General features: G+C 48.0%; 2 protein-coding genes across 7 annotated transcripts in view; both read left to right on the forward strand.

Moving 5' to 3' along the window:
- LOC144129286 (proton-coupled zinc antiporter SLC30A1-like) overlaps positions 1-26,919 on the forward strand; it is a 61,091-nt gene extending 34,172 nt beyond the window's left edge. For 4 of the 6 annotated variants that reach the window (XM_077663307.1, XM_077663308.1, XM_077663306.1 and 1 more), the window contains exons 2-8: positions 3,419-3,685; positions 6,055-6,289; positions 7,226-7,438; positions 7,911-8,078; positions 8,240-8,322; positions 9,957-10,139; positions 23,441-26,309. In XM_077663307.1, the coding sequence (XP_077519433.1) occupies positions 3,488-3,685; positions 6,055-6,289; positions 7,226-7,438; positions 7,911-8,078; positions 8,240-8,322; positions 9,957-10,139; positions 23,441-23,704 (1,344 nt within the window). In that variant the 5' untranslated portion in view covers positions 3,419-3,487 and the 3' untranslated portion in view covers positions 23,705-26,309. Of the gene's footprint in view, positions 1-3,418; positions 3,686-6,054; positions 6,290-7,225; positions 7,439-7,910; positions 8,079-8,239; positions 8,323-9,956; positions 10,140-23,440 lie in introns of all 6 variants that reach the window. The other 2 variants (XR_013313904.1, XR_013313903.1) reach the window with 1 other exon arrangement.
- The window catches only part of LOC144129284 (eukaryotic translation initiation factor 4 gamma 2-like), a 176,328-nt gene that overhangs the window by 103,525 nt on the left and 45,491 nt on the right, over positions 1-27,312 (forward strand). The gene's annotated exons all lie outside the window — the stretch shown is intronic.

A 27,312-nucleotide genomic window follows, 5' to 3' on the forward strand; every position in this document is an offset into this window, starting at 1 on the left:
GTAGTTATTTTAGTGATTTCGTGTGAACTGTCCCGATCGTATTTCACTTGTCCTCCGTGGCACCTTTTACCGACAGGGAATGCCTGCACTAGCGCCGCTTTTAGGGATATTGAAGAAACTGAATTGCAGTAGCTGGATTGTGCGGTTAAATTTCTCTTGAACCAACATTCCCACGTATACAAGCGGGAAACGTAGTGAGGCGCCAGAAAAGGCGTATAACTCTCGTCATTCCTCTCTGTGTTCTGCCCCTGTTTGACGGTAAGGAATACTTTGCAATTTTTTTATCGAATAACCACATCTCTCAAAAGCTGATGAAACTTCGCTGAAAAACAGTACCCCCAGCTACATCGGTATTCAGGGCTCTCTTCAGAGACACACCATCGCTCGCACCGGTGGCAAAACGTCAGCGAGACACGCGTTTCCTCTCGCACACGTTTCCCACAATCGGTACCTCAACGATCAGAGGCATGTTGGCTGCGAACTGGAGTGGATATGTATACGTGTCCTGCATGCATGACGCTTATTTGCTTCCAGATACACCGATTGTGCGATGCCGATGTGATTAAGAGTGCCCCTTAGCGAACATTCATTAGAATGCAGCTCGTAGATACGCTTCGCGGTGCAATCTATGACTGACTTTAGTGCGATTCCTGGCACTTTACGTACATCTCGCCTTCGCTGTACTGCATAAAAAGAAAATCAAGACACTATAGATAAAAGGGATCTCGATATGACGGAGAAATAGTTCCTTCAATATGAACGCGTTTTCCCGCGGGCCTTCTTGCGTGGTTTCTTTCTCCTTTTTGCCCATATTGCGTACGAACTCGTTTGATTCTCCAGGGTGAAAATGGAAATGAAAATAGGTTGGTGGACACCCGAACCGCGCCGTAAGGGAAGGGATACAGGAGGGACTGAGAGAAGGAAGGAAGAAAGAGGTGCCGTAGTGTAGGGGTCCGGAATAATTTCGACTACCTGGGGACCTTTAACGTGCATTGGCATCGCACAGCACACGGGGGCCTTTTGCGTTCCGCCACCATGGAAACGCTGCCGCCGCGGTCGGGTTCGAACCCGTGTACTCCACTGTGAAGCTACACGCCTTTTCAGATTCGCCCTTCTTGGCGCAGTCACATTTCGCCTAGGCTGTGACAGCGGTGATCTGATTGGCGGATTTCGCAGAGCCGGCTTACAGGGTATACACGCACTGTACAGTTCGAAGCAAGTTGTGTATAAGCAGCGACGACGTCCATAAAAGCTGCGTTTTAATGGCCAGCACGTGCAGTTTAGGAACGTACGCCCTGCTTGCAGTCTGTGGCCCCACATGACACCCGCACGTTCGGCGATAAGCAGACAATGAACGCTTATCAGATCTCTGCGCTCTGTTTGCTCAGCACACGCTCACATCGCCTTGCGCTTATCTACTGCTGAGGTAACATAGGAGCTCAAGCGTTAAGCCGTTCACTGCTGAGTTGGAGTCCTTCGGTTAACAAAGGATCTTTCTTTGTGTCTTTAAAGGGTAGTTTCACTGGGCTCAGCAAAGAGCTATCGGAGATTATTACGCATACATCTTAGTGACACAAATTCCAATGAAAGAAGCGTAAGGAAGACAATTATTTTTTCCAGCTCTTGTGTTCAGAGGAAACAGCGCGACACAGTACGTATAAACGTTTGCGTGGCACCCACGTGACGACCGCGCTTCGATGCGAGCGCGTAGTATCGAACGTTGTTAGAAGCGACCACGCGTTCAGTTGCACAGGCCGTTGGGTGATCCAACTATTAGCGTTTCCTATTTCTCGCGAAGCATGGGTTCCATGTGGCATATTTGCTGCGAGGCACGTGTTGTGTATTGTACGCATTTAACATCGCGCGAGAGATATGTATTCTAGCCTGCGTGCGTGAACATATACGCACCGTTTTAGGCGCTGCGTGCAGCTCATTGTATCATGACGTAATCACCGCCCATCTATTTACGCAACCTTATTTTCCCTTCCCATTTCCCCTAACGTGGAGTAGCATACCAGAGACAGGTTCCTCCGCACGAATCTCTCTCTGTTCTGTTTTACGTGAGTTGAATCAGCGGTTTGCGACTCCTGTTTCCATATCTAGCCGCTAACACTGTAACCGGGCGCTACGCGGTAAACAGGCATGTAGACGATTTTTTTTCGGGAGGGACCCAAGGTAATTTCAGGTATTGAGTGGGGGGTGCTGGAGGGGTGCGTTTCCAACAAGACCACTGCAAAAAAAAAAAAATAAACAGGAAGGGAGGGACGAGCCTGATTTCAAAAAAAAGGGGGGAGGGGGAGGGGAGCTCGGACTTCCGTTGTATAAGTTCCTTGTGGTAACGATGGCTGTCTGCCAAGAGATGACGGGAATGCTTTAGCTGCTGAATCTGCGACTGTAGAAAATAAACTGTTCCAGGACCTGTCTGGTTTGATAAAGGGAAGAGTTAGCACTGAAAGCTATGGGTTTGCGTGTGCACAACTTTTGTATGCGAAGTAGTTTTTGATAATGACTAGTTGTGCTAAGCGTTCTTTGATACATCATATGGAAAAACGTACGATATTCGACATCCCCCTGCTCCGTTCCGTCGCATTTCACGAGAAATAGTCATGCACCGTAGAACTGGTGTGAAGCAGCCGTTCGCGGCGGACCACAAGGAGAGATGGGAAGGGTCTCTGGCCTAACGAAACAGCCGCGCCTATCTGCGTTTGACACTGGATTCAGTGTCGCCGAGGAGTGACTGATGGCTGCGCCAAGAGCAAATTTCATTTTGCACTTGGATAAAGAGAGACGAGAGGGGGGAGAGAGCTCCTGACTGAAAGGCGTGCAGCTATTTCTGCCAGCGTATGTAAAACCGTTCGCAAAGGTGGCGTCACCGCAGCTTTTCTGCTAAAACGTATTTGCCGACTGAAATATGTAGTCACCGATTGGAACACATGCATTGCAGCTGCCGTTTGAAGTAGTAAAAAATGCGCAGTAGAAAGCTGTATCGGTGCCGACGCTGAGCAGCAGATGCGGCAAACTCAAAACGAAGAGGGTGCCCCTCTCCGCCACAGTTAACTACCAAGAAAATTAGCGTTTTTGTATCATCAGCGAACGGGGCTCCTTGTGTGGTGAACTGATCCGCGAAATATTCGTTCAAATGAGGAGAATCCCCACTACAGGTGTTCACCGCACAGCTGTCGCGGGCTTCACTTGTGTTCATACAAGATGCACAAGAGCTGTATGCGTAAGTGTTTTCTGAAAGGGTTTACCGTTTTTACGCCCGACATACACTCGTCGTCCCCGTTTTCTTTTATCAGCGACAGCCTGTCTGTGGGAATCTCTTGCATTCTTTTGGCCTGTCTGTTGTTGGGATTTCTGTCGGAATGTCTGACGTCTGTTGGAATGTTTTCCTGAGTGCCTTGTGTGCAACACTCAGGGCGAGCCGCCTGGATCACCGGGCGACCCTGTCAGCGACGGCAGAGCCACCACCACCACCGCAGTGGCCATGGCGGCGGCGGCCACGACGACGACGCGCTCTGGCGGCGGCTGCGGGCGCGTGTACGCGGCGCTGGCGCTGTCCGGCCTCTTCTTCCTGGCCGAGATCGTGGCGTCGCACGTGACCCACTCGCTGGTGCTGCTCATCTACTCCTATCAGATGCTGTACAACGTGCTGTCCCTGGTGCTGCTCGTCATCAGCCACCACGTACGCCTTCCTTCCGGCCTCTCATTACAACCCACATCACGTGACCCCACTCACCGCACATACGTATGGCGCCAATGCCCTGTCGCCGTGGCGCGGCCTCTCTGCGAAATGTCGAGCTCTTCGACACAAGGTCGGTCGGCCTTTCTGGTTGACTAGCTGGAGATTAGAGCTGCCAGAGCACTCCAATGGTACCTGTTACGAAACTGCCCCGTGCATGCTCCACGTTTCAAATCTGGGTCTCCGATTGGTCAAAGTGTGCAAAATCAACTGATTGTCCCGCCGCCTAGTCGTCTAGATGAACTACATAGTACTATTCGAAGGAGTAGGGAGCCAAGTCGCAGGTTGCCAAAGATGTCTGAGCGTACAGAACATAAGCGGCGCCTCCGTCTGGCAGTTCTCAGAAAGTGGTCGTAGTATGTGCCCGTATTTTTATTCAGAGTTGTGAGTGAAATGATTAAGCATCCCTGGCTGAAAACAATCTTTGAGAACTCCTAACGAAACGCTGAGGACAAATTGAAGTTGACCTAAATCGATAGATTACCCCATTTAACTACTGCTTCTACTCAAAACTATGGTACTGAATAGACTACAAAAGGTCAAATAACAACATACTGATATTGCCACCACCGGCCGTTTTCACGAGCAAACCGCGGTGCCGTTGAGTGTTTCGTGTGCGCATTGCTTAGTCTATAGGCACAGCAATTGGCTTCTTAACGGCGATCACGGAGTCCTCTTGTTCTTTACGTCGCGAGTTTGTCGCGACCTTTTGCTCCCGAACAATCATGAGCATTCAACGCAACCAGAAAGGTCCGTGCGATCGATTTTTGCTAACAATATAAGTTGGCAGGAGTTCTCCTCAGCGTCCCTTTAACGGCTGCTGCGCTGGTGTTTTACTTGTGAAGAACGCTTTTCGCTGTCCACGCTTCCCCGGTCTGACGTCATCACACTGGTGAAATCCGCCTCGCAAGTTCTGCACATTTCTTTTTTTTTTAACGAGATTTATTGCCTCAGAGCATCGATGGGCGAAGGTGTTATGAAGGATTAGGAATGATTAAAATAATGGAGAAAGGTTAGATGATTTTATGAAGTCCAGTAGTGAGCGATGGTATGGTCCCTGCGTCCAGGCAATATATGAAGCAGGGTTGCTCGGTGAAATAGCCGCTACCATCAGGTGCCGGATCCTTGTAGGCTTGAGAGCTGGGCAGTCGCACAGTAAGTGGTGAATGTCGACTTCTATGTCCTCGCGTTTGCATATCGGACACCCAGGCCGAGGAAAGAAATCTCGGTACTGAGGCCACTTCCGAGCGACGGCAGGTGTGAGGGCAGCCCCGTTCCGGATCCTCCGGAGCGCAACCTCCTCTGCACGGGAAAGACCGCGTGGGAAGGTTGCCGCACGCGGCGGGATCAGAGCGCGTGTGCGGCGCCGGAATTCTGTACATTTCCTTTTCCACTTGTTGCCCGTCTCTCTGCTCTTTTTCCACGCTGCCTAACATTTTGCCTCTTAACACCCCTGCGATAGATTGCTGCTCTGCTGCCGACAGTTGCATTTTGATTGGCAGGAGGTAGATTACGGCTAAACGGGCACGAGTTTCGGGACAATACCAGCACACCCGGAGCACGCCTTGTAGGTAAATTCTGTGTTTTGTTATTTTTATTTTATATTCATTTGAGAGATACTGCGGTCTCGGAAGACCAAACAGGTGGGAGCGCACAGATACAAATTTTAACATAGCAGTGCTTCCAGAAGCATACATGTAACGCGAGCTTGGTTCAAGAGAAGCAGGCACAAAAAACACATCAACAGAACAAAATTGTGATAAGATTATACATTCTTAACAAAGGCTTACGAACAAAGACTATAAACACGGTAAAAAAGTTGAATACGGAACTGCGCTTTCGCAAAATAATCACAATTATGTCACAAAGAAACATCAAGCGCGCGTCAAGATTGAAACAGTGGTTAAAGCACACTCAAAATTTTCCGAATAAAGACCTGCTGCATTCAGATCATTCCACCCGGTTATGACTCGTGGAAAGAATGAAGACTTGAACAAATTTGTGCGCGCGGCATTTGGGTGCAAATTGTGGAGGTGATGATGCCTGGATCAACGCGATGGAAACGGCGTAATACAAGTGTTTGAGTTAAGATTTTGGCGCTTTGTGTAAATGGCAAGTAAATACTTAAGTCACGAACAATTAAAAGCTAGCAACTTGACTTTATAACCCTGAGTCGCGCTCTGATCCCTCACTGAACGAAGGCTCGTTGTCCAGGCTTTGCACCCATTACGTGACGTGAATAAAAGGTTGCTCTCGAAATAGCGATAGCGGCGACGCCAACGTGGGACGCCGTCGTTTGTTCCCTGGCGCAGATCTGCGAGGAGCGGACGCTGAAGAACACGTTCGGCTGGGCGCGCGTCGAGGTGCTGGGCACGCTGGTCAACATGTTGTTCCTCATGGCGCTGTGCTTCGCCATCTCGGTGGCGGGCGTCCAGACCATCGTGCACGCCTCGCACGAGAACACCGAGCCGCACTACCCCATGCTGCTCCTGTGCTTCGGCATCCTGGGACTGTCCGTGGACATCGTCTGCTACCTCGTCATCGGAGGTAGTGCACCACACGCTGCTCAGATCTGCATGGTGTGGTACGCAGAGTGTGGGTGTCGTCCTCCTCAAACTTTTGACGAAGAATACAGTTACCTGGACATGAAATAATGTGAAAGTCGGCACGTCATACTACCTGAACATAAACAGAAGTGAACGGTTGTGACGGCCAAGGAAGCAGAGTTAATGTCTGTTTTAGACCTCACTGTTGACATTCATTACTGATCCGTATACCATCTTTGTGTTTGCCGCATTAACCGCGCATCTTCACTGTCCCTAAGCGAACGGGAAGACGTTGAGGCAAGCCAAACTTACAAGTGTAATAAATATGATCTTTCTCTGATCTCCAGAAATGAGCGGTTGGTACCAGGCGATAAGCAGCAACAATGCTGACAGTTTGGACGAGTTGGAAGCCATTCGTAAAGAACAAAAATTCCCGTTGAAAAGACAGACCGGGAAATGGGACGCGTGCGCTGACGACAAGCGCAGGTAGCGGAGTGTCGTTGGGAGCAATTCTCCTCGCAGCAGGGCACCTGACATACGCTGCATACAGTAAATAACGATCAAATGGCGGCCCCCGCCCAGTTCTTACGCTCATAAAGTTGAATGGTTTTCCGCAATAAACTCAGTTCGTAGTAGGCGCTCTTTCTGTCTCTGTGTCTTCCTGTGTTCGTTCCCTTGCGCCATTCAACTTAATGATGAACCAACTAGCCCAACAGCAAGTACTTCTTACTCTCGGAGCCGGTGTTCAGCTTCGAAGCATGAACAGGGTGAATCAACATGAAAACACACACACACGCACACGCACGCACGCACACACACGCCGGCACTCGGTGGTAGCTCTTCGCGAAGCGCGGCGACTATGCACTCGCATGTTCCCTTTCATATTGAGCGACCATGTATAGCGCTCAGTTCCTGCGATGACGTCGTGCGCCCGCAGGGACCCGAGTGCGGCGCGGCTGCAACTTGGGCATCGTGCGGGGCACCGACGTGCAGGTCAACTTCGTGGTGGGCACAGAGTCCGGCACCGAGGAGGAAGAGGAGGGCCCGCTGCCCTGCCAACTGCCCGACGAGCCCAGCGCCAAGCAGCTGGAGGCCCTGCTGCCCACGCACCACCACCACGCCTCGCACCACGCGCTCCATGAAGGACGGAGTGAGACGCACCTCTTGTGCTGCATGCAGAGTTTCAGATCGGACTCTGAAAGAGCGAACTCTTTTCTTTTGTTTTGAAGTAACACTGAATGGACCAAAAATCCCATCATTAACTGTTCGAGTCAGTGCTGAAGCCGTTGGGCTGCTCCTGTAAACAAGGAACGGGTACTGGCGTGTTCAAAAGGCATAACTACTCATTAAGTACTGCAAAAAACGTGCTACATGAAAGCAACGTTCCAGTACTCCTGTTGGTAGGGTCTAAATGTCTTCCTGTAATAAATTTACCCTAATTTTTTGCACCGTCTATTAAACAACCCTTCAACAACTCCCAGCGGCGGTTAGTCTGAGCCGATTTCCTCGAGCACTGGTTGCAAGCTGATGCAGGATGACACCTGTCCCGCGGGCCTGACGCCTCCTGTAGTGACGCACGATGCCCTCTGACGCAACTGCGCTCTGTTGCGCGCGCGCTGCAGGCTGGCGCGCGTCCCTGGTGGAGGCGATGCGCATGTGCGGCGGCTGCCTGCTGGTGGTGGGCTGCGCATGCGCCGTCCTCTTCGGCGAAGGGGCGCTGCCGCGGTACGTGGACCCCGTGCTGGCCCTGGTGGCGGTCGTCATACTCATTTGCACCTCGTACCCGCGCAGTGAGTATCGCTACTGTACGGGACGATGATGATGATGCACGCTCGCATGGAGTGCTGGTTGTCTGTAAACCACGGTTGGAACCGGGATATAAACTAATTCGCGGAAATAATAAGCCTGGATGTTCTGTTCCTTCCTCCCTCTTTTATTTACCTCCATGCAGTAAAGGAGTCGGGTCTCATCCTGCTTCAGAACGTTCCTCATAACGTGGACATCGGCACGATGCAGATGAAGATCATGGAAGAGGTGAGAAGGCAGTGCATGAGCATTCTCCGCAGTGTTACAAAAATACTTCAACGTATTCCGTTCGGTAAATCGAGGGAAACTCGTTAGGTCGTCTGTTACGTGTTTAACTGACGTATCACTTTACCTGCTGCATAGAATTAAAGCTCGGCCAGTGCTGAAGCCTTCGGTCATTTGGATACTCTTCTGCACATTTTGGGATCTGCCGAAGAGAATCAGGTTACATACGACTTATACCGCAGCGGTGGCCGAGTGGTTGAGCATACGCCTCGCATGCGGGAGGTGCAGGGTTCGATCCCCAGTGCCGCCGGGTACCCACCGGTGATACATTGGGTACAAGCTTTCCCCTGGTCTGGTGCTCGGCCAATTTAGGGTGAAATGCTTGGGAAATGGGTCTTTGACCCCACTTTGAGAAGTGCGAAAATACCTTGTGTCATGGCACTCTTTGGCCATAGATGCCCTTGCCCCATAAAAATTCATAATCATCATCAACATACGACTTGCAGTGCTGGCCAGGGCGCTCGTTAATTTCAGCTTTATGTACGTCACGCCCACGCTGTGTGCTCCTTTTCCTAGCTGCTAAGCCAACTTATATGTAAAGGTACTAAAGAATATCTTTAGCGGCTGCGCAGCAGCCATAGTCCTTCGTAGGGAATGTGATTAAATTCCAATCAGGAAGGGTGTCGGGCAGGGAGATATACTATCCATCCGGTACTATCCACTGCGTGTTTGCAGGAGGTATTCAGAGAATTGTATTGGAGAGAGTTTGGAAGGAAAGTGAACGGAGAACACGTAATAATCTCCGAATCGCCAGTGAGACAGTCTTGCTGAGTAACTCAGGGGATGAATTGGAAAGCATGATCGAGAACCTAGACAGGCAAAGCCTAACAGTGGGCCTAAAAGTTAATATGAAGAAATATCAAGTAGTGTTCAGTAGTGTCGGAAGTGCAAAACAGTTTACGATAGACAGTGAAGCATTGGAAATTGTCGGGGAATACATATAATTAGGGCAGGTAGTGTAAGCGCTGACCCAGACCGCGAGAGTTCAGGCGAGAAAGAATGGGCGACTGCATTTTGCCGGCACTTTCTGGTGATGAATAGCACCTTACCATTAACCCCAAGAAGAAAGTATGCAACAGTTGTATCTTGCCGGTACTTACCTATGGGACGGTAACGTGGAGGTTAACGAAAACGCTTCAAATTAAGTTGAGTAGAGCGCTGCGAGCTATGGAAAGGAAAATGATAGGTGTAACAAATTCAGGAAGAGAGCAGAATGGGGCAAGGAACAAGCGCGAGTTCATGGTATCATAGTTGAAATCAATAAGAATTGCGCATGGCCTCTTAACGTAACCAAGAGAGGGCAAGCGTAGCAGGGAGCGTTAGCGAGTCAGGTGACCGGATAGGATTGGGAAGTTCGCGGGGATAAAGTAGCCTCAGATTGCGCAGTACAAGGTTAATTGGTGGGATATGGCAGAGGCAGTTGTCCTCCAGTGGACGTAGTTAGTTAGGCTGACGATCATGCAGTCAGCTTTTCCTCGACGCTTCTGCGCCTATGCAGCGGCTCTGACGAACGGTCAAGAAAGGGGAAGAAATGCTGAACTGGCACTATCGTCTTGCGCGCATGCGCGGTTTCGCAGTTCCCGTCCATCCTGAACGTGCACGAGTTCCACCTGTGGCAGCTGACCAACACGCACCTGATCGCCACCGTGCACATCGTGTTCAAGTCACCCTCGGTGTACGCGTCCGTGGCCGACCGGCTCAACCGGTACCTGCACGAGCAGGGCATCACCTCCACCACGGTGCAGCCCGAGTTCTGCCACGTAAGGGCGCGACATACTACTCTTTACCTTTTTTTTTCACAGGGGTAACTAACTTTGTGAAGGACTGTATGAAACAATCGGAGAGCCTTCGTTCTTTCATTGTGTCTGCTTTTCTTCAGTCTGTTAATACGATACCATTAGAGTTGTCGTCGCACCACAACCCCGCTCATGTCCGAGACGAAATTCGCTGAATGGTTGAGAGAGGTCACGGGACCTTGTGACGTCAGCACAACCTGCCCACCGAGGCAGGTGGCAATTAAATTAATGACTGGTAGATAGAGGTCGCGTGACCTTGTGACGTTATCACAACCTGCCCGCCGGGTTGTGAGTGACCTAGTTTCTAGAGAGCAACCTAGATAGAGAAAAGATCAAAAATCAGAAAAAAAGATGCGATATACGGAAATGTCGGCACCGTCACAGCATAGCGGATATTTTCTACTGCAGCTAGCAGTCCGAATAAGGCGCTTGATGGACCGAAAATTGTAAAGAAAGTGACGCAAACGCACTCAGAAGTTGCAGCAGAAATTGTGACAAATGTGAAATCTAATTCTATCTCGCATTCCACCCTTAATGTGACTTAAGCGTCCCCGTAGTGTTTCCTCTTAGTTGGGGGCAGAGACAAACAGTAAGTGGAGGGGGGGGGGGGTGCCTATTTGGGGGTAGTATGGGAAGATGACTGCTCCTTCCCGCCCTGCTCCCCCATATTCCTTCCCCTTGTTCTGAAAAGGCAAGAACAAACGTTGTTGTCTTTGCTCTCTGTCTGACGTTCTAGTACAGAAGAAAAATAATTACGAAAGCGACAGCGACACAAAGAGACATCCTAACGTCGCGAGTTCTGAGCACGAAGAAACGGCGCAAAAGACGAAATCTGAGAACAGGAAATTTTAAGTGTCTTCGTAGTATGCAGTGGTATAACAAGAATGCGGGGTTGTGATACAGGCAGATACGCCCCGGATATGCTTTAAATATCATTTATCTCTGTCTACCCCAAGTCCGCACCGTAAAACATCTTCGGTTGTTGTTCTTCGTGGTGTGCATAAACGCCTATTACAGGCTCAGCCCGCACTACACGTAGGTTACATGCGATAACGGTGACCATGCTTTGTTCAGCTAGCCTCGTGGGTAGTGTGGGCCGACCATGCATGCCAGGAACTGACGACGCGACGCGCACAAAGCACGCAACTCTTGGCTTACCTTTAAGACACCTGTAACACAGGATGCATCTATATGACAGCGTTGGCAGCCTCCCATGCAGTGGCCGGAGGTTCTTTATTCAAGAATTCTGCTCGAACACATGAAGAAGAGAAAAAAACCCTCACTTCAATTCATTTCTCTGTGCTGGGAAATGTTTTAAGGTTATTTGGTAGCGCACATAATGTTATGCATGACGTCATATACGTGGTGTCCTCCTGCCGTGTCGGGCTGTGTGAACTTTGCTGGTACTTGGCTTTGGTGGCAGTACCGGAGGTGATGGTAACCCGTCAGCGGCATGTTTCAAGATTTATGACAGTCTGCTTCCCTCTCAGTAACCAAAAGGGCTTCTGTGCGATTGACTTCTAGTCGCCATTTTTAACCTTCCGTTGCGCGTTTGGTCCGAAAGCTCAGTTTCTTAGAGCCATGTGCAGCCTGTACGTCACTGGCCAAATAACTAGCATTTCGTTCCCCGGATGAGACTATAATTACAATTGACGACGCACTTACAGAATGCCTCTTTGCACTCAGGAAGGCCTTCCGATCGCCGTTCTGTATACACATCTAGAGAGACCGTGCTGAACGGCATAGAGCTGCTCTAGACCGTTTCTCGCGTCACAGTAGCCATAAAATTCGGGAGAGTGAAATAAAAGTTTGGTTCCAGAACGCGGCAAAGTGCAGAGGAAAGTCAAATACAGCACACTCAAGCTCAAGAGAAGACACAACGACCCGCCTAGTTCTTATACGACGCTTTCTCTTTTTACTGGCGCTTTGGCGCGCATATCGGTGCGTCTGAAAAGACGGGGACGTTCGCACGCCCGGCGTTTGCAGCCGCTGATTGAGAAGCTACGCGTAGCACTGGCTGTCGCGCACACGGGTTAGCTACCCTACCTTGGCTCTTGCAGCCTGCTTCGCTGTTGGGCATCCATTTTCTTCGGTCGCTAGTTTTCGAATGTCACGAGATTTTTTTTCAAAAATGCTCGGTGAAAGACGCCAAACTGACTCGATCTTCAGATGGGGTAAATTATGTTCGGCCCAATAATACAGGCGTGGTACCGCCGGGAGTAGACTGTGATACAGAACACTAGCTATAGGAAGATAGTGGGACAAAACGCGGCACAAATTTGCAGATAATCGCTCTATTTTTTTATTATTATTCGGAGGTATCAACGAACAAATATTGCCAAATTGCTTCCTACCGTTCAGGCTCACTAAATATGAAACGGCCACCTGAAGTAGAACACCGTAAAATTTTATATTAAAAAATTCAAAATATCGCATTTTGCCCCACCTCGCGGGGTAAAATGTGACAGTGCGTGGGGAAAATGAGACGCTCTTCCAAAATTAAGATATTACTCAGTTTTGCAGTCAGTCTGCGCGAAGTTGACGCTACGGGTGCAAGACTGCCTTTATGAGCCTACCAGCTGGGAAAACACTGCATCCGGACATAACCAGTGACTTGCTTGCGATTTGACCTATTATACACACTAAGCACTTCCACATCCATGCTTTGCGTGTGACTTGGCGTTGCGAGTTTTTTTTTTTTTTAATTTCTTGCATATTTCGCGACCTTTTGCCGTTTTAGTGTCATGGTTGTTTCTCTTTCGCCTGTCGAATGGACATCCAGTTTGGTTCAATTCCCAGTACGTGTACACCACCCTTTGGACGTGGTTTTATGTCAGGCTGAACAGGCCGATATATATATATATATATATATATATATATATATATATATATATATATATATATATATATATATATATATATATATATATATATATATATATATATATATATATATATATATATAGAGAGAGAGAGAGAGAGAGAGAGAGAGAGAGAGAGAGTTTGCGCATTTTGTTCCTCCCGTATTCCTTCATTTTCTTTACTGTTCTCCGGTGGGCGACTTTAGGGAGACCAATATACTCCTGGTGGCATCAGCGCTGATTGATGCTCTCCACAGCTTTCTTCATGTTTTCTTCTTTCCACTCGGCTATCAATGTTGTCTCTTAAACTTCAGACCGTCCTAAAGGGCAATAAATCAAGCGCAGAATTTTGGAGCAAGCAATTAATCATTATCATTACTTTAAACCCTGCAGAACACCACATTGCCGCATTGCCATGCGTAGATCGCTGCTAAAAGAATAATCAAAATAATTAATGAACGCGATGCGATGTCTGTGCACTTTAAAGATCCCCAGGTGGCCGAAATTATTCCGGCGCTCGCCATTCCAGCATTTCTTTCTACCGTTCTTCTTCGACTCTTTTATTTATCCTTTCCCGTACGGCGGGGTTGAGGTGTCCACCGGGAATTCAGGCAGTTGCTGCACCGTTTCCTTTCATCAAAAACCACCAGTTTTAAAGTGGAGAGGAGGGCAGAGCGTTAATGCGCTGGCGTTAGAAGGGTCCAGTGTCGTTGGCGGTTTGCCCAAAAGAGTGGAAAGCTCAGTACCACCAGCGAAGAGGAAACTTGGTGTCTTCTGGACATCCGATTTGAACAAATTGAGCAACGGGCAGGTAAATTATTTCTCAAACCTAAACTTTAATTGCCTTTTGTGTGGGTGAACTCAGTTCTGCGGCAGAAATTGGTCCCACAATCGGAGTCGCAAAGCTAACGCATACGTCTCTGCATCAGTCGCATTGGTCGCCTGTCACTTTTCTCGACTGATTTCTTGTTCATCAAGGCTCAATTTGCAATTTTCACCTCTGCTCAGAAAAGCTAGCCTCGCCAGCCCCAAGTTTAGCTTCAGTGGGCATGTGGGGAGTCATGCCGGCTGAATTTCCTATTGATGTGCTTACACGTTCAGCGCGTTCAGAAGTCAGTGGGCGCTAAGTAACAAAATGTCGCTTTCGCTACACTCTCCCCTACACCCTGCTGTAGTGTCCATCTCGTCTTCTGTCCTGCAGCAGGCATTCGCTAGGAGCCGCCGCGATCGCTTAGCAGCCAGCGCCACCCATGGCCAGCAGAGGCGAGAGAAATGCAGGATTGCTCAGGCGCAGCCTGTGTAGCAGACTAGGCAGCATTGCGCGATCGATAAAGAGAGGCATCTCAACAGGAAGCGCGCGAAGAATTGTTGCGACCAGCTGGAATAAGCCTCTTCAAAACAGTTTAGCAACCAAAGATATTTGCAGCATCTTCGCAACGAGCTGTAGTGATCCAGTAGTAAAATAATGATGCGCTTTGAAGCCAGGCGAAGGAAAGCATTCGGGTGCTTTTGAAAAGATCCTCTAAAGCTATTTTCATTTTCGTAATTTTTTGTTCCAGTGGTTCATGCATGCTGCATTTTTTAGGGCACGGCGGGCTGGCTCATGATTTTGTAAAAACATTTTCCCCAGCAGAAGTACCTTCGCCGTGTGTCGTTGTCTTCTGAAATTTGCATATATTGGTTTTCGAAAGGGGCAGGAATCACGGCAGGTTTAACAGATCTGTGAGAGTTTGTGTGCAGAACAAATAAGTTCCGAAGGATTTTTTTGCTTTCAAAAAAGTCTAGTAATACAACGATTTCCTCGAGGGATCACAGTGTCGCTTTCACAACACATGCAGCTCAGCGGCGGTAAGGCGAGTGGATCTGCTCATTTGCTTTCACCTAAGGCACCGGCGAAAAAATGCTTGCTTCATATTCTTGAGTGACGAATGGAGGCCAAATCTTTATTGTTGTTGCATGCAAGTTGCATTCCTACATTCATTCTCCGGTAACAGACAAACGCTAGTTTGTATGTTGCAACATTTGCGCGGGGCAAAAGCGATCAAGCGACTGGAGCTGTCAAACCGAGTTCCTGAGAAAATATCACATATGCATGCCTTTGCAGTCAACAACGCAATAAATTATGTTTAAAATTGGAAGTCCTAGCAAACTGAAAACGCAGCACAACCCGCCGCCGCGATCGGATTGCAGCCGTTGTAGCTCCTCGCCGCGAGAGGCGCCTTCTGCATCATATCTCGTTGCGTTCAAACCAACCAACAACTCAGTCAGCTGTCTATACCGTGTAAGTCAGTGCCATACCACTCAGCCATGTTTGGCGTTAAAAATGGACTAATAGCACCACACTCGGCTGATTCGGCACATTCGGCTGATCTGCGAAGATTAGCATCCCGCTGCTTTCCGCATAGGCAGTCGGAGTGCCAAGTTCTTGCCGAGTTCACTGCCGAGAAGCAGAAACACTCGAGTGATTAAATGGCGAAACTGAATTGCACTCCCCCAAGCACGCGCACAGAGCAGATTCCCTCTCTGTGCCATATGTTTACCTAAGAGATCAATTAAGAGAGAGCGACCGATGGGCGTGCCATAAGCAGCCGTCGAAGCTTCAGTTCCAAATCCGGAAATAAAATTTGAGGCAAGAAAGCAGGAAAAAGATCGTGTGTTGCATCGCCCGCGGAGACCGCAGAATTCTGGATCCTGTTTGTGAACACAGCGGCGGCAGCCATTGCCCCCGGCGGAGATAACAGCAGCGCTCGTACATCAACCCTGCAGCGTGTATATAAAGCACCGTCCGCGCGCAGAATGCGAGCGCTGTGCGAAAAATGAAATGGCGGCTATAAAAAACACCCTGTCGCACCGAAGCGCGAACCTTCCGCCGAGCGCCTTAGGTGGTTGTGAGAGCGAGCGATGAAGAGAGAGAAAGAAGAAAGCGAGAGGAAAGGGGAGGGAAGGGAAGCAGCTGCCCCGAAAGGAAGAACTTGCTGGTGTGCGCCTGAGAGCGGCCGATAAAGCGAAGGAGCAGTTAAACGTTAACGTTATATTTGCCCCGAGGTCCCCTCCGGGGTCCCTGGAAGGTGTGCAGGGTCGTTTCTCCGATCCAACAGCGCCGCTCATCGCGGCTGCTGCGAGGTGTGCGGACCTGGCAACACGCACACACTTTACACGCAATGTACACAGCGCGCTCACGAACCACGCACGCACTTGCACACAGGCGCAGCTGTTGTGCAGCAGTCGATCATGCTTATTCATCGTAACGCGCTCTCCGCTCGGTGTTTTTATTAGCTTTTCTTTTTTGTCCGTACCTGACGTCATCGCGCTGTGGCAGCTGGTGCATGTGCATGTACAAATAGCTCCGATGTGAAAGTGTACGCTCAGTTTTGCACACAACAGCGAACGCTGTTATTACTCGTGCGCTGAAGTCGAAAATGTTTCATGGGCATTATCTGCTCAAAGGAAAGCTATTTAGAACAAAGGAAAAACTGCGATTTTCGCTCGTCAGGGTATATAATTGGTCGAATGCCGATAACGTGCTCCATTTTATATCGTAGCCGCCTGTACAAACCATCAGCGTTAAATGAAACGCGCACGCAAAAACATTAAAAGATCAGCGGCTGGATGTTGAATAGTAGGCAGGGTCCGTGCACACTATACCATAGGGCGGTCATCGCGTCCTCGATGTGTGAAAATGAACTGCCTTGGTACTGAGTCTCCCTCGACTGAGAACTTCTCCGTTTGCTGTTCGCGTTTCACTTGTCTTGCTCGCGTTTCGTTTGACGCGCACATACGTTTCGTGCGTAGCAGACAAAACGTAGTTTTGAACGTTTTGTGGGTGCCATGACTCCGCATATGGGGGTAAAAATGTCATCCTAGAGGAGCGCCGTAATTCTCTAGCAATGCAAGTACGAAGATGTTGCTTTTGCTGGATTTCCTCGCTATGACAGAGAAACGTCCATCAAAGAGGAAGGAGAGGAGGAGGAGGAGGAGGAGGAGGAGGAGGAGGAGGAGGAGGAAAGGCAGGAAGCTGCTGCCTCCTAGGTTTGTGTCTTTATTCGTAGGAACCGTGGTTTACCGGCACAAATATTGGTTAACATCCAAACTCGCAGAACGCGCTGGGACGGTGTGGCAGTCAAATGTCAGTTGCTACTAAATACCATCCACAGACGATCAAGTTGCCCATTTGTAACCAGCAGCTAAGCAGACCGCGCTGAAACAACTGATTGTCTGTCAGACATTTTCTGCCAGGCAGCATTTTTGCTCTAACTCCGGTGGTTACACTAACAAAAGTAGAAATAAGACCGGTTTTCCCTGCCGGTTGAAAATGAAGGCAGAATGCGTTATAACGTGCGAAAAAAAAAAATATATATATGTCGTCCTGTCGTGAAGCTAGAAATTCTTGTAGCGACAGCATTTTCTGTAGTATTGCACGGTGGCTATGTCGCAACAGGCTCTGTCGACGCGACGAAAATTCTACAATCACGACAGAGCCGGTGTTGTCGCGACACCAGGAGAATATGCTATATAATTAAGACGTTACGACAAGAATTCCTGACTCTGCAGCGTATTTTCATTTTACGTCAATACATCAGTTTCTGTCGTAACAATAGAAAATACTACAGCGACGCTGCTGTTTATTCAGGAAGAAAACGCTCATGCAGTTCTTACTGTAACCAATGCAGCTGCTTATTCCACTGTGTAGACAGCGAGACTGCACGAACAGATAGGCTCGGAGAGAAGAGATTCGATGGGATTCAAATGAATTTAAGAGATAAATATTAAACGCCTCGCAGCAAGGGGGTTGCACAATGGCAACAATCCCCTTGAACCTGGATGCACAGCCGCTGTTTAGGGGCCACTTACTGCTTGGCAAAAATGAGGAAAGCAGAAAATATTCGAGAGTTGTGTTTGTAATGTAACCGATCAAACGACCGCGCTGATATACAGCCGTCGGTCGCGTTGACGGGTATACATCCTCCTACCTTTTTTATCAGTGAAAAATAATAACATACGAATCAAGTGAGTAAAATTGCATTTTGACCTCCTTCTGGTTCAATATTTTGTAGCTTGTACTGTAGCTTATAGTATTAGAATTTTAATAATTATTTTCTCTCCATCTAACAAGGAAGCCTCTTATGGCAAACGTGAACCGCCAGAGCTCATTTTCATTTACGAAGAGCGTTTTCTTGCCACACGATACCATACCATGCCATCCCAGGCCGCACCATACCATACCATACCATACCAGCCTCTTTTTGCAAAGAGAACCCGCAAGATCCCATTTTCATTTACGAACAGCGTTTTCTTGTCACACGATACCATACCATACCAGCCTCTTTTGGCAAAGAGAAACCGCCAGAGCTCATTTTCGTTCACAGGCTGCATTTTCTTACCAAACAATGTCATGTCATTCCATACTATATAATACCATACCACAATACATCACACCAGCCTTTCTTGGCAATGACGAACCGCCACAGATCCTCTCCCTTTAAGAACTGCAGTTTGTTATCATACCATGACATGTCCTGTCATTCTAAAGCATACCATACCTTATCAGCTTCTTTTGGCAAAGAGAAACCGCCAAAGCTCATTTTCGCTCACAAGCTGCATTGTCTTACCAAACAATGTCATGTCATTCCATACTATATAATACCATACCACAATACATCATACCAGCCTCTCTTAACAAAGACAAACCGCCACAGCTCCTTTCCCTTTACGAACTGCAGTTTGTTACCATACCATGACACGTCATCAAAACTCATTTTCGTTCACAAGCTGCATTGTCTTACCAAACAATGCCATGTCATTCCATACTATATAATACCATACAACAATACATCATACCAGCCTCTCTTAACAAAGACAAACCGCCACAGCTCCTTTCCCTTTACGAACTGCAGTTTGTTACCATACCATGACACGTCATCAAAACTCATTTTCGCTCACAAGCTGCATTGTCTTACCAAACAATGCCATGTCATTCCATGCTATATAATACCATACCACAATACTTCATACCAGCCTCTCTTAACAAAGACAAACCGCCACAGCTCCTTTCCCTTTACGAACTGCAGTTTGTTACCATACCATGACACGTCATCAAAACTCATTTTCGTTCACAAGCTGCATTGTCTTACCAAACAATGCCATTTATTTCCATACTATATAATACCGTACCACAATACATCATACCAGCCTCTCTTGGCAAAGACGAACCGCCACAACTCCTTTCCCTTTACGAACTGCAGTTCGTTACCATACCATTACATGACATGTCATTATAAAGCATGCCATACCTTATCAGCTTTTTTTGGCAAAGAGAAACCGCTAGAGCTCATTTTCGTTCACAAGCTGCATTGTCTTACCAAACAATGCCATGTCATTCTGTGCTATATAATACCTTACCACACTAAATCACACCAGCCTTTCTTGGCAAACACGAACCGCCACAGCTCATTTCCCTTTACGAACTGCAGTTTGTTACCATACCATGACATGTGATGTCATTCTAAAGCATACCATACCTTATCAGCTTCTTTTGGCAAAGAGAAATCGCCAAAGCTAATTTTAGTTTACGAACTGCATTTTCTTATCACAGCATACTATACGGGCCTCTATGGCAGAGGCGAATTAAACGCCAAAGCTCATTTTTGTTTACGAGCTGCATTTTCTTACCTTACCATATCATGCCAGCCTCTTATGGCAAAGGCGAAACACCAGAGCTTAGTTTAGTTTACGATCTACATTTTCTTCTCATATCATACCACAGCACAGCACACCATCCATTGCTGCTTCTTTTGACGAAGACGAACCGCCAAAGCTCATTTTCTAACCATGCCATGCCATTCTATATATCACACTATACCATAGTGTACCAAACATACCATACCTTACCAGCTTCTTTTGGCAAATACGAATCGCCAGAGCTCATTTCCGTTAACGAACTGCAGTTTCTTACCATAACATGCCATGCCATTCTATACTATATCATACCACGCCGTATCAGTCTATCTTGGCAAGGGCGAAACGCCAGAGGTCATTTTCGTTTACGAGCTGCATTTTATTACCATCCTATACCAGCATACTACGTTAGCATACCATATGGTATGCCTATACCACATGCTATGCTATATACCATTCCATATCATACCATACCGTACCATACCATCACAGCTTCTTTTGACAAAGAGAAACCACAAGAGGTAATTGTCGTTTACAAGCTGCATTTTCTTAAATTACTATTTCATATCAGCCTATTTCGGCAAAGTCTAAATTCCAGAGGTCATTTTCGTTTATAAACCATATTTACTTGTCATACGATGTCATACCATACCAGCCTCTTATGGCAAAGGCGAAACGCCAAAGCTCATTTTCGTTTACGTGCTGCATTTTCTTACCATGCCATACCAGCCTCTTTTGGCAAAGACTAACCGCCAGAACTCTTCTTCGTTCACGGGCTGCATTTTCTTAACGTACTATGCCATGCCATTCTATACTATATCATATCATACCAAAGCATGCCTACCATAACATATAATATCAGCCTCTTCTAGCAAAATGAACCGCCAGTCCTCATTTTCGTTTATTAACTGCATGTTTGTACTATACCATAGCATACCATACAATGCTATACCATACCATATGATGCCTTACCTTATCATACCAGCCTCCTTTGCAAAGGCGAACCGCTAGAGCTTATTTTCGTTTACCAGCTGCATTTTCTTACAATACTATAGCACAGCATACCATATGGCGGCCTCTTTTGGCACCGGCGAAACGCCAGAGCTTATTTTTGTTTACGAGCTGCATTTTCTTACCATACCATGCCATGCCATACCAGCCTTCTTTGGCAAAGGCGAAACGCCAGGGCTTATTTTCGTTTACGAGCTACATTTTCTTACAATACTATAGCATAGCATACCATATAGCAGCCTCTTTTGGCAAAGGCGAAACGCCAGAGCTCATTTTTATTGCGAAGCAATACTACTTTAGGTCGCACTTCAGCCCGTTCCGTGGCGAGGCGGTGGTAGGCACCATTGACCTTTAGCGTGACCTCGCTGCGTGACGTCACACCACGTAACCTAGAGTGACGTCACACCAGCTGTGTAAAAACGGGGCCCCATCTCACGCCGTCGCGAGGCGAGGCGGTAGCCACCAACGGCGGCCTAACTCCCGCTGCTCTCACCAGGGGCGCTGCGGTCGGTGTGACTTCACACCAGCTGTGTAAAAACGGGGCCCCATCTCACGCCGTCGCGAGGCGAGGCGGTAGCCACCAACGGCGGCCTAACTCCCGCTCCTCTCACCAGGGGCGCTATGGTCAGAGTGACGTCACACCAGCTGTATAAAACAGCGCCGCTCCTCTCGCCAAGGCAGTCATACAGCCAGATGTTACGATGGTGCCTACGAACAAGGCAGCTCGGCAGAATGCAAAGAGGAAGCATCAGCGGGCTACGGAGACGGAAGAAGAACGAGAAGAACGACTTTCTAAGCGGCGTGTCCAGTGAGCAGTACGAAAAGGTTATCCGGACTGGACTTTCACGGCCTACCATGCTGTTAAAGCGAGATTTAGACCTTCGCAATCACCAGGCTTAACCAAGCTAAGCCACGGCCTCTTTTGGCAAAGGCGAAACGCCAGAGCTCCTTTTTGTTTACGACCTGCATTTTCTTACCATACCGAGCTGAACGTAAAAGCGCGAAAAGACGAGGACACAGAATACGATAAACACTCATACCATGCCATACCATACCATACCATACCATACCATAGCATGCTATAGCAGCCTCTTTTGGCAAAGGCGAAATGCCAAAACTCATTTTCGTTTACGAACTGCATTTTCTTACCGTACCATACCATCTCATGCCATTTCATCAATAGTATGTATTCTCTTTGACCTCGCGATACTTTCTTCATAAAATTGGTGTATCAAGCCTCCCTTTGTGCCCGACATGTGGTGTTTGCGAAGATCTTGGGCACTTGCTCTGCTGCTGCCAGATTTTCAATACCCAAGTACTTTAGGACTCCACCAGGACGGCGCCTTGTGCCTGAAGCATCTCCTTGGACCCTGGAGTGATGCGGCTTCGGCTGCGTGTGGGACAAAAGCCTTACTAGTTTATCAGTGGGACACGGGTTTGATAGACAGCCTGTGATGATCCTGTGTGTTTGTGAGTGCGCGAGTGTTTTGTAGGCTTGATTTCATCTTCCATCTTTTCTTTTATTCCTTGTTTCACTCTTTTTCACCCTCTTCCTCCACCCTCAGCTGCAGTAGCATGGCAGGTTAACAAACAGGCACACTATTGTATTCTTTAAAATCTCTCTCTCTCATTCAGCTAAGAAATGCTTTATTATCTCTAGAAAATTATAAGCTGGAGAGCTTCAACTTTCTGGTTGCTTACATTTTAGAGTATTTTGCCTACATTCCGTATTTATTCCTGATTCTCTGGTTAAGCATTGTATATCTTAGTGTACAACTTTTAGTGCACCTTTGCATAGGTTTTCTCTTTTGGTTTTGTTCTGCTTTTCTTTTTCTTCGTTTTTGTTTTGTTCTCTAATTGGGTTCTCGCTGCTGCCGCGCGACGCCTTACACTATAAACAGGAGTAAAAGGGAAGAAATCTGTTCTCCAGCACACTCCATTTTATAAAAGGGAGTGGGCTAGAGGACAGCTTACTTTCCTTTTTACTCCCGTGTATTCGTGTTTAGAGTGTACAAGCCCACTTGTGGCTTAGCTGTGCCGCCTCGAGTATGCAATTATTACAGGAATAAAGTTTATTATGACTATTATGTTTCTACAATGTATTTTCTTTTAAACAGTGCATTTTCTTTGGAGTTTGTATTTCAGTTTCCGCACTTATATTTTTTTGCCTTTACTTTTGGATCACCGATTTTGGCGGGCCTCTTGGTTTTGACAGGCTCGGGCCGCCATGCGTTCCTTACAGGCCGCACTAAGGAGACGCAATGACAGAAAGCTGGGCGAGCTGGTTGGAAGTTATCTTTGCTGCAACACAGCACTAAAGACTGTGAACAGAGGCAATTCAAGGCAGCACAGTGCTGTGTTGCTCTGCCTTTCCTCTGTTCGTCGTCCCCGTTTCGCCCTCACTCTCACAAAATTTCTTTAGACAGGCTTTAGACTGTCCATAGACTTCTGTATATAAAGTGTATATACTCTTTATAGACAAACAAAGGATAGTCTATAGGAAGTAAAAATCCCATAGACAGTCCGTAGACTACAGATTTATGGTCATACACTTTACGTAGACATTTATCTTAAGACAGTCTATAGACTATGAATAGACAGAAATATCTGTAGGAAGGCAATAAAGTCGATAAGAAGTCTATAGACTGTCTGTAGACCATTTTTGTAATGGTGGAGTTCCTCACATGCCGCCTGTCTTTGTTGTTCCCACACTCGCAGGCGACGCACACGGGTTCCCAGTGCATTCTGCAGTGCTCCCAGGCCAAGCACTGCGGATCGCTGACCTGCTGCGGCCGCCACGCCGACTCGGAGGCCGAGCTGCGTCGGCGAAGTGTCGCCACCACTGCCACAGCGACGACGAGCGACTTCCTGCTGGCCGTGCCGCCCAGCTCGGCCATCAGTGCCAGCAGGGCATCCTCGGTCATCAGCCTGGACAGCCAAGTGCTGTGCGAACTGGGCGGACTCAAGGAGACGGACCTTTAGCCACGAAGCAGGCACTCGATCTCTTTACGAGGCGCCCTTGAGGCCCTGCTCTAAAAGGCCATGCCCACTGTCGTCAGATCGGGAACGAAGGAAACAGTTTCCCGGCCGGGCGGGCCATTCCTTGCAGATAGAACGGCGGGATCGAAAGGGCCAGTCGCGTTCAGGGCTGCACCAGGCGTCAGTACCGTGCACTACAACGTGTGGGTACAGGAGGAGGTGGAGAGTTCTCCGAAATCGATCAGTTTCAGTCAACTTTGAAAGCAAGTCAACACAACAGTACAAAAGAGACTGGATGAGACGTGAGAGTGTCCGGCGATTTCCTCCTCTGTTCCTGCTACTGGACGAAGTCGACCAGTGAACGAACTACTCTTTGGTACTCGAAAACATAAGAATTCATAGTGGGTGTTTTTGTACATAGTTATGGTATAGTATAGCATTCGTTTAGCGGTGGACTGCAGAGGTTAAGCAAGGGTTTCTGACCACGTCCTACACCGGGCGTCCATGTGGTGAACAGCTGGTGTTTCAGAAGCTAATTGGATGCGCGTAAGAAGCCCGATTTTGCGAGTCCTTTTTGACGAGTTACGTGCCGAGTGGTGATCGAATGAGGATTGTGCTTCCGAGTGTTCCTGCGGCATGACGCCAGTATGCTCGACGTCTTCCACGAAAGAAGCCAAGGCGACAGCTATGAACTGGGTCTGCTACGCGGCACCTTACCTCGTTCGAATGAGGTCGAAAGGGGCGCCGCAAGCTGCGATCATCACCGACTCTGAAAGAGCTGGCAGCAGCGCAGGCTCCCTTGCAGTGGTGCGAAACCTTGAGATTGTTAATCCGGACAGCGCAGGAGGCGCCTTCCGCAGCTGTCTAATCCTGCGGCCTCCTGTGGCGTTTCTCCGAGTGGCCTGCAAACCTTCTAGTCATGGATGCATCCGCCACAAATCGTTCACTGACCACTCACTGTGTGAACGTACGAAGATGAAAACTATTGCTGTATGAGTGACCGAATTCTGGACTTGAAAAAAGTTTTCTTTTGTGGCCAAGTATACGCTATAAACTGGCTGCAGCACTCCGGAGCGCTATTCAAGCCGTCAACACTGTCCCGGCCGCGAACGTTACCTGACGTGAAGCATATACGTACTCTTCAGCCAAAAGCCATGGTCAGCGTACCCACCTCAACGTTGCTCAGTATACTCTGTCGCAGTTCTCTTAAGATTGCATTCCGCCGCAGCATGGGCTATCCTGCTTATCCTGCTACCATCACTGCAGAGATGAACAAAGCGCCACGATTATTTCTTCCTTCCTTTTTTTTTTGGTAAGGAAGAAAAAGGCGATGCCTCGCGTTGAACGGGCTGATTCTCTATACTGGCCTGTTTCGTAGTTTCCTTCATATACCTGCCTCTTCTTCCATCGTTATTTGCCTTCCTAACGCGTTACTACTTTGAAGGGAGTTCAGATCATCCGGAGGGGTGTAATTGGTGCGTCGGGGCTTTGATATACAACCCGTGTGCGCGCCTTTTATGACTCGATTTCAATTGCAATTGTGAGGCAGCGCCTATAACTTCTTCAGTCCCTGTTTTTTGTTTCGTCTTTGCTGTGCTGTTATCGCTGCAAAAGTGATACATCTGTTCGAAATTTGTGCGTAAGCGATTTTTCAGCATGCACCAAAGTTTTATTGTTTTGCTCACTATACAAAGAAAGAATTGCCTCATTTTGCAACGTTCAAAAGCTTAGTCACGTTGACTAGTTCAACACCCTGTGCAACTTTTTTTTTTCGTGTGTGCCAAGAGTAACGTGCTGTATTCGAAGTACGAACACTGTTCACTAGCAAATCTGTGTACAAACCCTAAGAAATGAAAAAAGAGTGTTTATAAAATCGCTTAAAGTAGCAGCGCACCTTTTTCATAGTCGTTACCAGAATCCTTCGATCGTTACGCGTGTTAATATTTACTGTTCATGATATGCTAGAGAGATTGTTGCATCGTAGTCGCGTTCAAAAGAGATTATGTAGTACCGTTACGCTGCAAGTGTGCCCTGTGATTGCATGTCCTGCAAACGGCAGCCATGCTGTCAGATGCGCGCCTATGGATTGCCACGGCTATCTTATCAGTGTATATAATTGGCACAAGGCAGGCAGCAGACATCTAAGAAAGCGGTCCGAAGATGTTACCCATGCATAAACACACGAGACAAAATCTATAGCAGCAGCTGTGCAAGCTTCCGACGGTACCAGCCTAAAAGGCATGTCAGTGGTTGCTTGAGCGCCTCGCCTTCGATCGTTCGCTCTCCCCTGTAATAAAAAACGACGGAATTCGCCACTCTACAGGAGTGGTGTTGCGGTCCTCATCTGTAGTCAATGTCTGCAGCATTTTATATACCGTACATGGAAGCACAACTGCCCTCAACTCATCTGTAGTCAATGTCTGCAGCATTTTATATACCGTACATGGAAACACAACTGTCGCTGTAATTCGCATCGTGTGATAGCACTTATTGGGCAGTTTTTTTCTTCTTCAATATTCTTGGTATTTACGTGCTGAGCCGTACAGGTCAACGGATGTGTAGAACGCTCACAGCCGATAAACACTGAGGGCCCGTTTTGGTACTTCAGAAAAAAAAAATGGTTTGCATTGCATTCTTTCGGCAGAAAGTGCCTCAAACATAGCTGCAGCTGGCTGCGCTGAGATTTCGCCGAAACTTCGGGCATTTTCTACTGTCTATGCGGAAGTGTTGTGCTGCGCCAAACTGGAACTTAGCTCACGCGTGCAACTCTCCGAGACGGTCGATCGCCAGCACCTGCGCTTCAGTCTATCAGAGCTCTTTCTTGTTTCATCCGTCCACCAAACTTTGCGCCGCCCCCCGCTGTTTGTTGGGTGGCCACGGCTGACGCAGGACTGCTAATTGCAGATGAGAGATCCGTGCAGCCTATGCAGATGGGTTGATGCGATGATGATGATGACGGCGAGCTCTTGTAGGCTAAATGGCTCGCTCATTCTGTTTGATGAAAAGACGAGACGCCGATAAAGAAAGTATTCTGGTCCGACTACGTCCAGGTGGCGCCGGAGTGTTGTAAGAACTGCAGTGCCTGGTCCATAGATGCATGAAGCACAATTGTATTTATCTGAGATTTTTCACTGTTTTATAGGGAGCTGATTTAAATTCGTTTATGGTTCAGGGGGGTTTAACGTCCCAAAGCGACTGTGGCTGTGAGGGACGCCGTAGTGGAGGGCTCCGGAAATTTCGACCACCTGGGGTTCTTTAACGTGCACTGACACCGCACAGTACGCGGGCTTCTAGAATTTCGCTTCTATCGAAATTCGACCGCCGCGGCCGGGATCGAACCCGCGTGTTTCGGGTCAGCAGCCGGGCACCATAACCACCGACCCTTCGCGGCAGCACTGTTTTAAGTTCGTGTTCTAGGAATTTTTCCTTAGCGTTGCACATGCAACATTAACCAGTAGCATTATGTCTGAAATCTAAAGTCTGACGAAAACTCGTCTGGTCGGGTAGAAGATTCATGTATGAAGAAAAAAGGAACGCCGACCAAAAGGTTGTTGTTTAAAACGAAGACGTTTCGGCTTCCGTATATGAAGAAAAAAGGAACGCCGACCAAA

The sequence above is a fragment of the Amblyomma americanum genome, chromosome 4 (assembly GCF_052857255.1).
Source record: "Amblyomma americanum isolate KBUSLIRL-KWMA chromosome 4, ASM5285725v1, whole genome shotgun sequence".
Lineage (NCBI taxonomy): Eukaryota > Metazoa > Arthropoda > Arachnida > Ixodida > Ixodidae > Amblyomma > Amblyomma americanum.